This window comes from Lithobates pipiens, unplaced genomic scaffold (genome assembly GCF_037356315.1).
Source record: "Lithobates pipiens isolate NorthernLeopardFrog02 unplaced genomic scaffold, aLitPip1_a1.2 Scaffold_3, whole genome shotgun sequence".
NCBI classification, from domain to species: Eukaryota; Metazoa; Chordata; class Amphibia; order Anura; family Ranidae; genus Lithobates; species Lithobates pipiens.
In genome coordinates, this window is record NW_027507790.1 from 181,886,156 (window position 1) to 181,903,163 (window position 17,008).

The following is a 17,008-nucleotide window of genomic DNA, read 5'->3' on the forward strand; positions in this document are numbered from 1 at the left end:
CATAAATCTATCCTCTATTTTGTAGATACTATAACTTTTACGCAAACCAATCAATATACGCTTATTAAAAAAAAATGTTTTTTTTTTTTTACCAAAAATATGTAGTACTTACAAATTGGCCTAAATTGATGAAATTAGATTTTTATTGGGTATGTTTTATAGCAGAAAGTAAAAAATATTAGGTTTTTTTCAAAATCGTTGGTCTTTTTTTGTTTATAGCGTAAAAAAACAAAAACCGCAGGGGTGATCAAATGCCACTAAAAGAACGGTCTATTTGTGGGGAAAAAAAGGACATACTTTTCTTGGGTACAGCGTCGCACGACCGCACAATTGTCAATTAAAGTAACACAGCGCCATATTGCAAAAAATGGCCTGGTCAGGAAGTGGGTAAATCTTTCCGGGGCTGAAGTGGTTAATCAGGTAGGGGGCCAGCACTTGACTGAATATAAAAGCGGCAGCTGGCGGGCAGAATGATACTTTTTTTTATTATTGTTCAGCTTCAAGAAGATAGAGAGAGAGAGAAAAAAAAAAAAAAACAACAAAGGCGTAGGTAGGCAAATATTTAATTTCCTAATCAGGTTTAAGGCTGACAGTTTTATTCAGTCAGGTAGTGTAGAATGGAACATAATCACACTGTAGCCTCATAAGGAGGACTGAACAAAGTTTGTTGAGAATAAAGCAAGTACAACACACTGTGAAGGTATCACAAACTTAATCTATATGAACTTATGCGTCCCTAAATAAATATCTGTGGCTGCTTTCTTAGTAAATGATTCTAGACTTGTACTTACTTCAAAGATAGGTTGTTAAAAACATTTTTTATGGAGGACCTCCAATTCAAAGAGTACAGCAATGCTGAGCTGGAGGACTGACTGTAGTAGAAACACAATGGGATTACAGTAAATTCAAGGCAGCAGAGGAGGTATTTGCATCAGGGATGACAGTGGTACTTGGCTGACCTGGTATACTGCTGAAGGGAGAAGACCAAAGAAAATGTCCACAGCTAAAAGTGAACCATGTCTAAACATATCTCTAATTTTATTGCATAACATTTTTTAAAAACATTTAAATACTAAAGAATGAATTCAGACCAGATTAGTAGTTGGATTTGAGGAAGGAGAGTTCATAATTTTATCTTGCTTACAACTGCTGACTTCTGAAAATGTTAGTTGCTTGGCTGCCAAGCTGGTCTACTGGCTACAGTGCTCCTTGAGACACCGGCCTGGACAAAACTGCCGCATAGGTGTGGTGATTTCAGTTTCTACATACTAGTTAGGAGTCTGTGATACTGTGAAGTATTAACGGTTGAGAAAATAGTACGATTTTTTGAATAATGGCAGCCTTTGTATTTTTTTTTTCAGCATGGACCTCCCCCCTTAACTCTTTTGCCCCATTCCAGTAAACCATTTATCTAACAAATTAATCCCACAGTACCACCTGATCTTTAGCTGCTTCTTGCTTGGGCCACATACAAATTTACCTGCAATTTTCAGTCAACAATCTTTACAGATTCTGCTCAAAGACCAGAAGGGGGAAATACTTGGAACAAACTAAGATAAATCATTAATTGGATCACGAGCAGAGATGAAAACATTTCATTTTTAGCTCCTTTCACAACCTTCCTAAAAGCCCTAGTTCTGAACAGGATGTGTTTTTGGAATACAAGACTATGTGAAAAGTACTGTATACACGTCCATTAAAACGGAAGGTATATATGAAAAAAAAAAAAAAACAACTTTGGACAACCTCATGCAGTGTTTGCCCGAGAATGAGAGGGCTCCCATAATAAGGTGGTTGTGTGCTCAGACAAAGGACTTAAAGTTACAGAATAAGCCAAAACACTGGCAATAATATGTTCCTCCTTTTGTGTAGAAGATGTTAGTAAGCATTGTTCGTTTCATCCAAAACTTTTACTGCAAGAAAATAATTGTCCCCTCACTACATCATCATCTTATCATCTTATCATAGAAAGCCATTTATTCTCAACACCCTGAAGCTACAGAACTGGAATCTTAACATGTCCTTATGCGTTTATTTAAGTTTATGGAATTGTATTCAGTTTCCCAATTGTCAGGTTTCAAGGCATAACAATGGAGATCTGAAGGGTATTCATGCTTCTAACTTCACAGAGTCCAGCATGGCACGAGCATCTTTGTATTCTTCTGAATCTTCCAATTCTTTTTCATTTTCCTAAGAAAAAAAAAAGTATATATAGTTTTATAATCAGAGCAAATATTGTGGAACATAAATAATTGGGTCTACCACATTTTTATTCATTTTTATTCTATAGGTCCTCTAAACTAGTGCCAGGCCATAGCCTGTCTGCAGCTGGGTCACGAAGGCTGCACTGTCAGATGTGTGGTGGGCAAGCAGAGAAATTACATCTCTCACCGTCCACCCCACATCAAAGCTTTTCCGTCCTCACAGCCGGGCCGCTTCAATGTCAGAGGCGTGGAGGGAAGCAGTGAGCTGACATCTCTCACCGCATCAGCACTCTCCTGCCCTCACTTGGAACCTGCCACTGCACCGAGGCCTGCCTCTGATCAATGGACCAGTGCTGCAACCAACGCAGTGCCAATCTACATCTGGTGGCAGGGGACATGGCAAGTGAAAACCTGCATCTGACAGCAGGTGAAGTGGCAATCCGCATGTGGTCGCAGGCGGCGTGGCAAGTGTCATTCTGCATCTGGTGGCAGGCGACGTGGCAAGCGACGATACACATCTGGTGGCTGGCGAAGTGGCAAGTGACAGCTGAAGTCCGGTAACATGGCAAGTGACAATCCACATCTGGTGGCAGGCGGCGCGGCCAATGACAATGATTCTGCACTATTGTGAGTTGAACTTTTTCAATTTATATTCCAATCTAATAGAAATTATGCGCTTCAATCATCCTGACAGAGTTAAAATGGTTCTAAAGTCTCAAGGTTTTTTTACCTAATGCATTAAGGTAAAAAAAAAAAAACTTGTGTGTCAAAGACTTGCCCCCTCACCTACCTCATACTTACCTGAACCCCATCTCCTGCTCTTTGCATCAGAGCTGTGGCTCTCCTGGTTTTGTCTCTGCTCCTTGGGAAGATCGATAGCAGCAGTAGACATTGGCTACTGCTCCAGTCAATCAACTCCAGGCCTAGTGCCGCTGTCTGTGTCAATGGATGTAGCAGCGGGGCTCAGGAGCGAGCTCACACAAGTGTCCCCATGGGAATTGGTTTTTTTATTGAGGGCACCAGAAAGAGATAAAAGGAGCCAAGAGCACAGGCCAGGGACCTGAGAAAAGGAGTATTGGGGCCGCTCTGTGCAATTAAACTGAACAGACCAGGTAAGTATCGACATGTTTATTCTTTAAAAAAAAAAAAAACGTTTTCCTTTGCAACCACTTTAATCACTCTAAATGTCAATTTACACTTATTTGCTGCGAATTTAAAGTGGTACAAGGTGTGAATTTGCATTGCTTGCCATATGCAATCTCAATGCCAATTTAGTGCAAATTTGTGAGGGGAGTGGTCACATCTGCGATTTTATTTTTATAAATGTGGGCAAAAAAATTAAATAAAAAAAATTTGCAGTGATGGGAACACTAAACTGCAATTGTAATTCGGTCCCATAGAAGTCTATAAAGCTGAAATTCACAGCGTACCAAACTCCTGTAGTACCCTATTTTTTAACCGGATAAAATTTGCATTGCATACAATAAAAAATACATTTAAAAAAAGCGCTTTGGATGAATCATTTATGAATGCTTTGATTGAGCAATTTTTTTGAGGTGCATGTTTTTAGCTGAGAGATGTATTGGTATTTTTTGGTATGCGTGTAAGTACAGTGTATATACAGTGGATATAAAAAAAGTCTACACACCCCTGTTAAAATGTCAAGTTCCTGTGATGTAAAAAAAAAAAAAATGCGACGAAGCTGCATCATTTTAGAACTTTTCCACCTTTAATGTGACCTATAAACTGTAAAATTCAATTGAACAAACTGAAATCTTTTAGGTGGAGGGAAGTAAAAATAAAAAATAAAATAATATGGTTGCATAAGTCTTGTATAGACTAGTCTCTTGTATATCCATATTTAAATGTTTCTCTCTCCTTGACAGCCTGTGTATTTAGTACTCTGCGTATCTTGTCCTGGTTCCCACACTCGCCTGGGAATTTGTGCTTAGGGGCCCATGGATGCCTTTTAAATTGCCCCTGTTGGCTCTGGTAAGCCTAATTTCTCTCATCACACATGGGGTCTTATTTATTGGTATATAATGATAATAACTTTATAAGTATGGTACTGTAGGGATATAGTGTGTTTCTCTCTATGGCAGAAATGAGACCTGCACACAATTGTATCCACTGTCCCCAGTACATTTTTCCTTTTTTCCTGTTTTGTATAATTGTTTATGTACATGTTTATTCTTTATAGAGACTTCTACATATAATCTCTTGGGAAATATACACTCCTGAAAAAGCAGCCACCCTGCAAAACATGTCGAGTATGAATCAGCTTGATCGTCATTCTCCTTTCCTCAGTGTGGAGGATTGAATGCACGCTTTTCACTGTTCAATTTCCATTTAGAGATATATTTGTATGTATTATGTACAGTCCACTTTAAGGATTTTTTAATATAGAAATCACGTTTGTTGATTCTAAATAAATGTATATATTTTTTACATCCAAGTTTATGTGAGTCCTTACCGTACCATGAAAGTCCAGTTGCCATAGTTTTTCTGCCAAATTGTTTTCGGAAATTTATAGGACGATGGTACTATAATGCATTTTCTAATATACAGTAGTTTTTTTCTAATGGTTGCATAAGTGTGCAAACCCTTAAATACTTTGTTGAAGCACCTTTTGATTTTATTACAGCACTCTTTTTGGGTATGAGTCTATCAGCATGGCTGATTCCAAAACTTTAATCTTCTTCTGGTGAAGCCATTCCTTTGTTGCTTTGGATGTATGCTTTGGGTTGTTATCATGATGAAAGATGAAGTTCCTCTTCATGTTCAGCAGAAGCCTGAAGGTTTTGTGCCAATATTGACCGGTATTTGGAACTGTTCATATTTCCCTCTACCTTGAATAAGACCCGTGTAAAAACAACCCCAAAGCATGATGTTACTACCCTCATGCTTCCCGGTGGGTATGGTGTTCTTTTGGTGATGTGCAGTGTTTTTACACCAAACATATCTTTTGGAATTATGGCCAAAAAGTTCAACCTTGGTTTCATCTGACCATAACACATGTTCCCACATGCTTTTGGGAGACTTCAGATGTGTTTTTGAAAATTTTAGTCAAGCTACCTTTTAACAATGAGATCCCTCTGATGCTTTGGAAGCTCTCTGCAAACCATGGATTTTGCTAAGAAAATGCCAGGAAAAACCTACTAGAACAGCCGAACCTTATTTGGTGTTTAATCAGAGGTACTTTAAATCAGTGGTCATCAACCCTGTCCTCAGGGCCCACTAACAGGCCAGGGTTTATGTATTACCTTGGGGAGATGCAATCCCTGAGCAGCAAATTATGCCACCTGTGATGCATTTCAGTTATCTTTAAAAAATTAGCTGTTAGTTGGCCCTGAGAACAGGGTTGATGACCAATGATTTAAAGTATTTAAAGCACCTCTGATTAAACACCAAATAAGACCACTGCTTTAAATAATGGCAGGTGTGTACGAACTCCTATTTAACATGAGTTTGAATGTGATTGCTTAATTCTGAACACAGCCCCAGCTATAACAGGGTGTGCACACTTATGCAACCACATTATTTCAGTTTTTAATTTTTACTCTCTCCCCTACAAGATTCCATTTTTTTTTCAATTGAGTTGTACAGTTATAGGTCACATTAAAGGTGTAAAAAGTTCTGAAAAGATATATACGGTACCTTTTATCTCATTTTTTTTACATCACAGGAACCTGACATTTTAACGGATGTGTAGACCATATATATATATATATATATATATATATATATATATATATATATATATATATATATATATATATATATATATAATATATACACACACACACAGGATCGCCCCCATTTAAAATGATCACCTTTTGTTGCAGCCCGAAGACAGACAGTTTTTGTTTTAGACAGCTGTATTTACTAGTGCAACTTATAACATCCAAGTGAAATTTAGAACACCATGTCAGAAAAAAAAAAAAAATAATTCAAAAACAGAATCAATGAATTGGAAAAAGGATCATCCCCTTATTTCAGTATTTTGTTGGACCACATTTTACTTTAAAGAATAAGTTCACTTTTTAGAAAAAAAATAATAATTTTGCAGGTGAAACAAAAAATCTGCTTTTATCATTTTTTTTTAAAAGGAGCCTGTAAATCATTGCACCCTACTAGCTGTCACAGCATTGATCAGGGAGGTGCGGCGGCCGGTCTGTTTGTAACACACTGAATACAAGTGTAACATGTTACAAAAGGTAAACTTCTCCTTTAAATACAGCCTTTCTGTAATTAAAACAAAAGGTGGTCCAACAAAATATTGATGTAAGGGAGGGGAGATCCTTTTTCCAACTCTGTGTTTTTGATTATTTGGTATTATTCTTACAGGGGGGTGATTCTTTTCTATACCCACTGTGTGTAATTTATATATATATATTTTTTTTGTTATATTCACATTCTGATTTCATCACTATAAGTGGAGCAATAAATTTTTTTGAGGTATATGCAATATACTTTTTAGCGTTAGCTAGTTCTACAAAACAGGTTAGTGGTGGTGTTGCGTAGCTGCGGACAAATATTTGATATATTATGAACCCAAGAGTTTACCACAGAAACGTATGGTCAAGTCTTTTCAAATGGAAAGCTGTAACCAGTCCTTCTACATTATAGGTGACCAGCAGGGATAAAAGGGCAAAAAAATTATTTCTGCGTTCTCCTGACAATGGGGTCAATTCACTAATGTTTACTGCAAGCGATAACGCGGTCACATGACTCATTTGCACAAATTATTGCATGCGTTAAATAAAGTTCAATTAAAAAAACAAAAATAAATAGATTACATGGTATTTACCACAAAATTTAAAATGTGCTGGTAAATGTCATTTAAAAACCATGCAGCAAGCTCTTAGGTCTTTGTGTACCAGTGTCCATTCACCTAGAGATGGTCGTATAACCCAGTAAGCAATGAATAATAGCCTAACTCTGTGTCCTGTGATGTATGAGAACGAAAAAACATGCAATATTTATCCTCTGGGTTTTGCTGGCAGTATCACATGCAGTATTTGTCAAACAGCGTGGGGATCCCACCTAAAAGCTGGTTGCTAAGGCGTGGGCCAGGAAGCTGCGTCCTTCACAATGGACAAGTCATTAGCTGTCAGCGGGTTCCCCGGTGCTGACAGCTGAATGTAAAACAAAAAAAAAAAAAAAAAAAAAAAAAAAAAACATGCTGGCAATTAAAAATGAGAGGAAAAAAAACCCACCACAACGTAGGGTCCCCCAATGCATACAAAGCCCTTCGATGGGCTGATGATGAGTGAGAGCCTGGCCCCCCCGAACCATATCAGGCCACATGCCCTCAACATGGGGGGATTGCGGTTGACCCCCTTGTGACGTCACCAACAGATACATCCTGGGTTTGTGTGGGCACAAGGGAGCGGTGCCACTAGGTGATGACGACAGCAAGCATTGGCAGTTAAGCCTTCATCGCAGGCGGAGCTTTTTACTCTGGGTCTGGCAATGCCGACAGGTGTCATGATTGACTGTGGATCTAAATAGGAGGAGGTTGTATTTTTATAATAAAGGAATTGCCTCCTGTTACATCTTTCTGACACTTTTGGTGACTAAGTAGGGGTACAATGTACCCCATACTCATTCATGGGGGGCCCCTGTTAAAGGGGCTTCCTGAGTCCGATAAGACCCCTGCCTGCAGACCTCCACAATCACAGCCCGGGGGTGTGGGGGAAGAGGTCCTTGTCCCTATCAACATGGGGACATGGTGGTTTGGGGTGGGAGCTCTCCTGCCCCAGTCTGATAGTCGTCTTAAAGGGTTTGTTAATCCACATCATGTACTTTATATAATCCGCTCTGCCTTATAATGATGTGTCCCCCTCTGTGTGTTGTATTAAAAAACAAAAAACGTATAAATACACACACCTTATCTGTGAGCGCTGATCAGCAGTCACGTGACGCACCTCATCTCTCCTCTCCCCGTCATTCTGAAGGGGAGGAGGAGAAAGCTGTCTAGTCACGTGAACGCTGATCAGTGCTCACAGATAAGATATATACAGCTTTTTTTTTAATCCCATTATGTTACTAAATGTCTTAGGCCTGGGTCACACCTATGTTTTTTAGTGCTTTTTGCAGAAATGCACTACAGTTCATTTAACATTCACATCTATGCTTTTTTCAGCTGCTGCGTATTTGAAAAGGGTTGGGGGCGGTTTTTAATGCAAAAACTATGCTTTTTTGGTTTAATATACTTCATTGGAGTGGCTCCAGAAAAGCATGTAATGCGTTTTTGCAGCAATATGTGTTTTGTTTTTTTATCTAACCAACAAATTGGGCAAAAAAAAAAAAAAAAAAAAGGCAAAAATGCAAATGGCAGCAAAATCACATGAACAAAAAATCAAAACGCAGCAAAAACAGATCAAAAGCAAACTGCATAGGTCTGTACCAAGCTTTATGCTGGCCACACAATCAATTTTCAGACGAGAATATTCATATGAAAAATGTTCTCTGAATGAAAGAACGTGGTTTGAAATTTTCACTTGCTTTTAACATTCTGTTTAAAAACGAATGTAATGTTTGAACGAAAAACCACATACACTGTCTGAAATTTGACCTAGAAGTTTTCCATTTCTAAATTTTCCTGTCACGGTGGTTGAAAACAAAAGTCGATTTGACCCCACTAATGATTGGAAAATCAAACAAACGTTCTTGAAAATATTTTTTTTTTTTGAAGGAAGACATTGTTTTTGTATGGCCAGCATACTATATAATACAGTTCTGTTTGACAATCTGCAAAACAGTCTTAACTTTTTTTTTTCTTTTAAATAAAAAAATGTGATCTCTGAGTCTGATGATATTTACTAGATTCAACTTCTAACAGTATATACAGCATATCTCTTCTGTCCGTTATTCTCAAAATTGATTAAATATTTTACTCCCTAACCATACAGTTGGTTATTTATATTTACCACTGCATATAGAGATATTTAAGAATAAATAGTTTTTTTCTTTTTTTTTTTTTAAACTTTACATATTTTACCTAAATTATACACCACACTTTTTTTTTAAAGTTATTAACTGATTAATCAAAAAACATTAAATCGGCCAACTAATTGATTATGAAAATAATCATTATTTGCAGCCCTAAAGTACAAGATGTTATTACAGCAGCAGTAGAGGGGGCAGGAACGGACTCCAACACAGTAGCCAATACGCATGGAGGGGGGAGGACGACACGGCAGCAGAGAGGAGAGAAAGCAGGGTTGTGGATGATGGAGCCACACAAACTGACCACAGTATCAGGGCTCAGCAGCCATGTTTACCGTGGTCAGTTTTCAGATGGGAGGGGAGTAACTGTCAGGATCAGACAGGTTTTGTAGGTGTTACAGGGTTCAAATGACACAGCACAAGCACTCCTTACAGTACAAAACCCTGCAGTGTGAGGGAAGGTACTGTACTGAAACTTTTTAAACATAAACCAAGCCTTACACTGGGGTGCCTTGAGAAACTATTTCTCAAGGGCGCTCTGGAAAAAGGTTGGGAAACACTGACCTAGAACACAGTGTCTTACACCTCAAATACCACGCCGTGACAAAGGGACCACTGGTTTTGAACAGAGGCCTCCTTACAAAACAGAAAGATCAGCCTTGGTTTGATTCCCCTTTTAGGTTTCTTACAAACAGAACCAATAGAATGCTGTAGGATTTGTCCAGGCAGACTAGGGCATTATTGGCACTTACTAGAATTTGTGCAAGATCTGTGGATGCTGCTTCTAGCCTACGGCTGCAGTCTGGGATCATCATACGAGATTCCTGCAATACTTCATTCTGAAAATGAAAAGAAGAAAAAATAAAATAAAAATTATTATACAAAATGCAGGGCACAAAAATTCACAAACAAGATTTTTGGTTGAAATATTACCCTAGATGACATTTTGATTGGTCTACAAAATCATGAGCCACACAGAACACCAATTTATCAACATTACTGTGTGTCAAAGAACATATGTACCAAATGTTTAATAACATTGTGTGACACTGAATACAATAATCAGATAAATAACAAAAAACACAGGAATTCTGACTTACAGGCAGTGCCCGAGTTACAAACATCTGACTTATGTCTCATACTTACAAAATGGAGGGAGACTACAGAAAGTGAGAGGAAATCTACCCTTAGGAAGGGAAATTCACTCCTATGAGCCGTGGTTCACATTGGTACGATTTGACATGTCAAATCAGCAGCAATGGCACTGTCCTAATCGATGTGGTGCTGCTTTTGGCCCCGCCGATTTCAAAAAGTAGTTTCTGTACTACTTTTTGCAATTTCGGCCTGCGATTTACATTGACATCTGTGCAGGCTTCATTCCTGCAGCTCAGTGTGAACCTGGGCTAAGAGTTACCATGGGAAAAAGGTGTCTCCACTGAAGCTTTATCACCAATCTTTGTTTTCCACAACAACCCAAATTTTTCAAAACCCATTAGTCATAGGGACAGAAAGTGAGGTGAAATCTTCTGAACAGTGGCACAGACAGCAAAACAAGCATTACAGTGTTGTTAACCCTTCCCTATGCTGTCCAAAATGCTGTTTGGACACTGGCAAAAAAAACTTTCTAAGGCCTCCCCTAGAGTGCATATAGGTAATGATCAAGACACAGAGGGTAGGGGCCTGTGTTCTGTACTAAACTCTAAGGTAAGCAAATTTACACTTAATTAGTGCAAACACCCCCTATATACCCTTGCAAACACTTCTCTGTAAAGTAAATGCAAGAGACCACCTAGCCCTTGTTACACTTATCTATAAAATGTGTATAAATGACATCCTAATTCACCAAAAAATAAATTATTATAAATAAAACGTCTATACAAATACACACACACATATATATATATATATATATATATATAGATAAACAAATATATACACTTCCTTTGAAATGTTAGTGAACAACACAACGAATGTAATTATCCCTAAACCACAAAGTGCGAATGTGTATAAATAATTAAATGCAAAAAAAGGGAAGAAAAAGAGTCCTGAAAAGTGTCCAAAAAAGACTATTATTAATATAGACAGGACCATTAAATCCTTTTCATGTGCAGTTTCTTGTCAGTGTCCATAAGATGATAAAGCCTTCACCACACCAGCCGTGACAGTGACCCCCCCTTGGTGGAGCACTCAACAGCTACAGCGCTTAGCACTCTCGTGCCAAGCTCAACAGGCGTTTTGAATCACTTAAATGAGGACCGTAGATGTTCAGCACTCGGCAAGTATTTTTCCTCTTTTCAGGCTCCAATAAGGCTATCCCTCAAAATCCCTCAAAGAGAAAAAGAGAGGCCTCCCATAGTGCAACACTATAAAATATCTTTAATAGCAAACTTTTACAAGCCACTCAATAATGCACTCACATGAACAAAACTTGAAAAAAAGCACTTCAAAATCACTACAATCCTTCACACCAGCGTACTTCTCTCCAAGGCATTGGTGGTCACAGTGGATACTGGTCAAATTAGCAGTGTCAATACTGTCTCTCACCCCTCCTTCTGCTGTATGGTACCCCACAGCGAAGTTCTCAGTTTGAGCCCAGCGTCACACTCTCTCCAGTTCTATTCCTCGTGTTACACACACACAATTCCGCCTTGGTTGCAGTGTTCAATCAATCAAAGATAGTTGCCAGATAGCCACGCCCTCGACATGTTTCGTCATAGGACTTAATCATGGGATTGGCTATCTGGCTCCCAGTACCACCTTTTATTGTAATGGCAACCATCCCATAATAGGCCTGCATTCAATCACGCCCACTACTCAGCAATCACAGTATACAGCCTGCCTCCTCTAGTTTAGTCATTCAAAACCACCCACATCTCCACAGGGCCTCCCCTTCAGTGCCCGGATCCAATCAGATGGCGAGACGGCCGAGAAATTGCGAACAGACAGCTGTTCACAGTCCCGCACGTATTCGTCCGGCCGCGCATTTTTTTTGCATTTAATTATTTATACACATTCGCACTTTGTGGTTTAGGGATAATTACATTCGTTGTGTTGTTCACTAACATTTCAAAGGAAGTGTGTGTATATATATATATATATATATATATATATATATATATATATATATATATATATATATATATGTGTGTGTATGTATTTGTATAGACATTTTATTTATAATAATTTATTTTTTGGTGAATTAGGATGTCATTTTTTACACATTTTATAGATAAGTGTAACAAGGGCTAGGTGGTCTCTTGCATTTACTTTACAGAGAAGTGTTTATATATTTTTGCAAGGGTATATAGGGGGTGTTTGCACTAATTAAGCGCCACAAGGTGATATTGATTTGACAAAGTGGAGTTGTTGATTTATATTTACTTTTTGATTTATTTAGTTATATATGCACCTGGATTGGGCAAAGCTTCGCCCAATCGGGCACAGTAAAAGACGGTCTTTACGGAGCGAGGCCCGGAAGCTGTCAATAGGCCTCCCCGCTGACAGCTGAAAAAGAAAACCCCACAAACTTTTTTTTTTACCTGAAAAACACGAGTGGGGAAACGAGCAAGTGCCCTCCAACCCCCCCCCCCATGGGGGGTGCTTTTGGGACAGCTCTGCCCCCTAAGCACCTTGTCCCCATTTTGATGGGGAAAAGGGTCTCTTCTCCACAGCCCTGGGCTGTGGGGGTCTGTGGGCAGGGAGCTTATCGAAATCTGGAAGCTCCCTTTCACCAAAAAAAAAAAAAAAAAAAAAAAAAGTGTCAAAAAGTAATAAAAACAGACCATTTTTGACAATTCCTTTATGAAAAAAAAAGTAGTGCCCCGCCAAAGTAAATTCATTGCCAATCGGCCCAGGGTTCTGGGGAAGGATACCACCCTGCCCTAAAGCACCCCACCACACACGTTGAAGGCATGTGGCCTTGTATGGTTCAGGAGGGGGGCACTTGCTCGGCCCCTCCCCCCTTTTCTGACCTGCCAGGCTCCAAGCAACCCCAAGTCAATTTAAATGAGATTTGACTTTTTTCCCCCTTTAGAAATGTATTTTTTGCTGCAGCATGTTCTATACATGCTATAGCTACGCCACTTTACAGGCAGGAGACCCCCAGGCACTATATTTAAAAGGAAAAAATGAATTTATTTTATTGTTACGCTTTAAAACATCATTAAAATCACTGCTCCTTTAAAAACTATTGTTTTTAAAAAAAAAAGGACGCAGCTTCCTGGCCCACGCCCAGCCCAATTTTCAGCTTTCATCGCTCTCGCACTTTCAATGACAATTGTGCGATCATGCTACACTGTACCCAAATGACATTTTTATCATTTTGTTCACACAAATAGAGCTTTATTTTGGTGGTATTTATTCACTACTCCGTTTTTTATTTTTTGCGATATAAGCGCAAAAAAAAACATAAATTTGAAAAAAAAACTATATTTTCTTCTATTTTAAAAGAAATCCAATGAAATCAAATTTTGTTGTAAATTTAAGCGAAAATGTATTCTGCTACATGTTTTTGGTAAAAAAAAATTCCGTTAAGTGTATAATAATTGGTTTGTGTTATCACGGACATATGTACGCAAATGATCATGTACATATGTGTGCAGGTGATCACGTACATATGTGTGCAGATAATCATTGGGACATGTGATTTTAGTGGGACATATGTGGGGGACGTGTGTTTTTATTATTTGGGGACATGTGTGTATTATACTAGACTAGTGATCAATGAGTAAAAAGCTGTAAAAACAGCTCATACTCACTGATCACCAGCCGGCTGCAGCGATCTGCTCTCTTCTCCTCAGCGACGACTTCCATGTGAGGAGAGGAGAGCCGATTGCCTAGCAACCGGCTGTTTGTTTACATCACATGATGGCTGTGATTAGACACAGCCATCATGTGATCAGGAGGGCCAATCAGAGAGCCCTCCTGCCGATCCGAGATGCGCCGTGTCCGGGTGACACGAGCACATCGGGATACCGCCGCCGCGCGGGCGATCCCCCTCCTTCTGATGGACGTTCCTGAACCCTGAAACCCCCCCCCCCCTCCATGAAAAACCTCAGAAAACAGCTTGATGCACAATTTGCGGCCAAAGCTTGCATCAACCGAAGCCTGAATATCTAACTGGTAGAACTTAGAGACTGTGTGAACAAAGGACCAGGTGGTGGCCTTGCAATCTGAGAAGCAGATGCCAGATGAGGAAAAGCCCAAGGAGACACCAAAAGCCCTGGTGCAATGGGTTCTCATCAGGAAAGGATGAATTCTGTTCCTAAAAACATAGGCCCTGATGATAGGCTGCCTGATCCACCTGGCAATGGTACAGTGGTAAGCAGGATTGGGCCCACAGGCAGAACAAAGAAATAAAACTACTGCTTTGGCACTGTCCGATTATCCTGACTGGGTGACCTTACAGAAGGGAGAGGTACGTCTACTGATGGCAGAAATTCCACTTGTTTAAGAGAAGCAATAACAAATCTGGTTGATTCCATCAAAAACTTTGGTACATAGTTTGGCACCATTCCACGAGTGTATGCAATTTTAAAGTGTGACATGTTAGGTATCTATTTACTTGGCGTAACATCATCTTTCACTTTATACAAAAAAAAAAATAATAATAATCAGGGCTAACTTTAGTAAATATATATATATATATATATATATATATATATATATATATATATATATATATATATATATATATATATATATATATATATATATATATATATATATATATATATATAATAAAACAGTATTTATATAGTGCCAACAGTTTGTGCAGCACTTTACAACACAAAACAATACAAGAGGGATCAGAGGGCCCTGCTTGTTAGAGCTTACAATCAAGGAGGGAGGATCAAGTGGAACAAAAAATTTGGGGGGTGAGCTGATGGAGAAAATGAAAATGCAGTTGTTAGGTGTGGGTAGGGTAGGTTTCTCTGAAGAGGAGGGTTTTCAGGGATTGCCTAAAAGCTAAAAAGAGTAGGAGATAGGCAGACAGATTGGGGTAAGGCATTCCATGGGATTGGAGAGCCTTTGGAAAATTCCAGGAGGCCAGCATGGGAGGAGGTGACGAGGGACTAGAGAGCAGGAGGTCTTGAGAGGAACGAAGTGAACGAGTAGGTTGGTATTTAGAGACTAGGCTAGTGATGTAGCTGGGAGCTAAATTGTGGGTGGCTTTGTAAGTAGTTAGTATTTTAAATTTAATTTGTTGGGTGAGCGGAAGCCAGTGGAGGGAGTGACAGAGAGGGGTAGCAGACACAGAGTGATCAGTAAGGTGGAGTCGTCTGGCAGCAGCATTCATGATGGATGGAAAAGGTGATAAACTATGTAGAGGTAAGCCAATGAGAAGGGAGAAGGGAGTTGCAGTAGTAGAGGCTTTTTTTTGTCCCCAAAACAAGGCATTAAAAATTACAGTGTAATATAAAAAGTTGCAACGGCCACCATTTTATTCTCTAGGGTGTCTACTAAAAAATATACAGTATTTCACAAAATAAATTACACTTTGCTACAATGTAAAGTAGTCAGTGTACAGCTTGTTTAACAGTGTAAATTTGTGGTCTCCTCAAAATAACTCAAAACACAGCCATTAATGTCTAAACCCTGGCAACAAAATTGGCCATTTTCCCTCCCTGGTGTCATGTGACTCATTAGTGTTACAAGGTCTCAGGTGTGAATGGGGAGCAGGTGTGTTAAATTTGGTGTTATCACTCTCACTCTCTCATACTGGTCACTGGAAGTTAAACATGGCACCTCATGGTAAAGAACTCTGAGGATCCGAAAAAAAGAATTGTTGCTCTACACAAAGATGGCCTAGGCTATAAGAAGATTGCCAAGACCCTGAAACTGAGCTACAGAATGGTGGCCAAGACCATACAGTGGTTTAACAGGACAGGTTCCACTCAGAACAGGCCTCGCCATGGTCGACCAAAGAAGTTGAGTGCAGGTGCTCATCATCATATCCAGAGGTTGCCTTTGGGAAATATACTGAGTGCTGCCAGCATTGCTACAGGAGGTTGAAGGGGTGGGGGAGGTCGGCCTGTCAGTGCTCAGACCATACGCCACACACTCCATGAAATTGGTCTGCATGATGCACAAAAGATGATGCACAAGAAAGCCTGCAAACAGTTTGGTGAAGACAAGCAGTCTAAGGACATGGATTGCGGGAACCATGGCACGTGGTCTGAGGAGACCAAGATAAACTTATTTGGTTCAGATGGTGTCAAGTGTGTGTGGCAGCAACCAGGTGAGGAGTAAAAAAGACAAGTGTATCTTGCCTACAGTCAAGCATGGTGGCGGAAGGGTCATGGTCTGCATGAGTGCTGCCGGCACTGGGGTGCTACAGTTCATCAAGGGAACCATGTACTGTGACATACTGAAGCAGAGCATGATCCCCCTCCCTTCGAAGACTGGGCCGCAGGGCAGTATTCCAACATAACGACTCCAAACACACCTCCAAGATGACCACTGCCTAGCTAAAGAAGCCGAGGGTAAAGGTGATGGACTGGCCAAGCATGTCTCCAGACCTAAACATTACTGAGCATCTGTGGGGCATCCTCAAACAAAAAGGTGGAGGAGCACAAGGTCTCTAACATCCACCAGCTCGTGATATCATGGAGGAGTGGAAGAATAATGATGGCCACACAAAATATTGACACTTTGGACCCAATTTGGACATTTTTACTTAGGGGTGCACTCATTTTTGTTGCCAGCTGTTTAAACATTAATGGCTGTGTGTTGAGTTATTTTGATGGGACAGCAAATTTACACTGTTATACAAGCTGTACACTCACTACTTTACAGTGTAGCAAAGTGTAATTTCTTTAGTGTTGTCACATGAAAAGATATAATAAAAT

The 17,008-nt window shown here is 39.5% G+C and overlaps 1 protein-coding gene across 1 annotated transcript in view; it reads right to left on the reverse strand.

The window, feature by feature from the left end:
* Window positions 1–547: 547 nt before the first annotated feature.
* The window catches only part of TBCA (tubulin folding cofactor A), a 91,918-nt gene continuing 75,457 nt past the window's right edge, over window positions 548–17,008 (reverse strand). The window contains exons 3-4 of the mRNA XM_077462587.1: window positions 9,911–9,997; window positions 548–2,190 (exon numbers count right to left, since the gene is read on the reverse strand). Of these exons, the coding sequence (XP_077318713.1) occupies window positions 2,110–2,190; window positions 9,911–9,997 (168 nt within the window). The 3' untranslated portion in view covers window positions 548–2,109. The remainder of the gene's footprint in view (window positions 2,191–9,910; window positions 9,998–17,008) is intronic.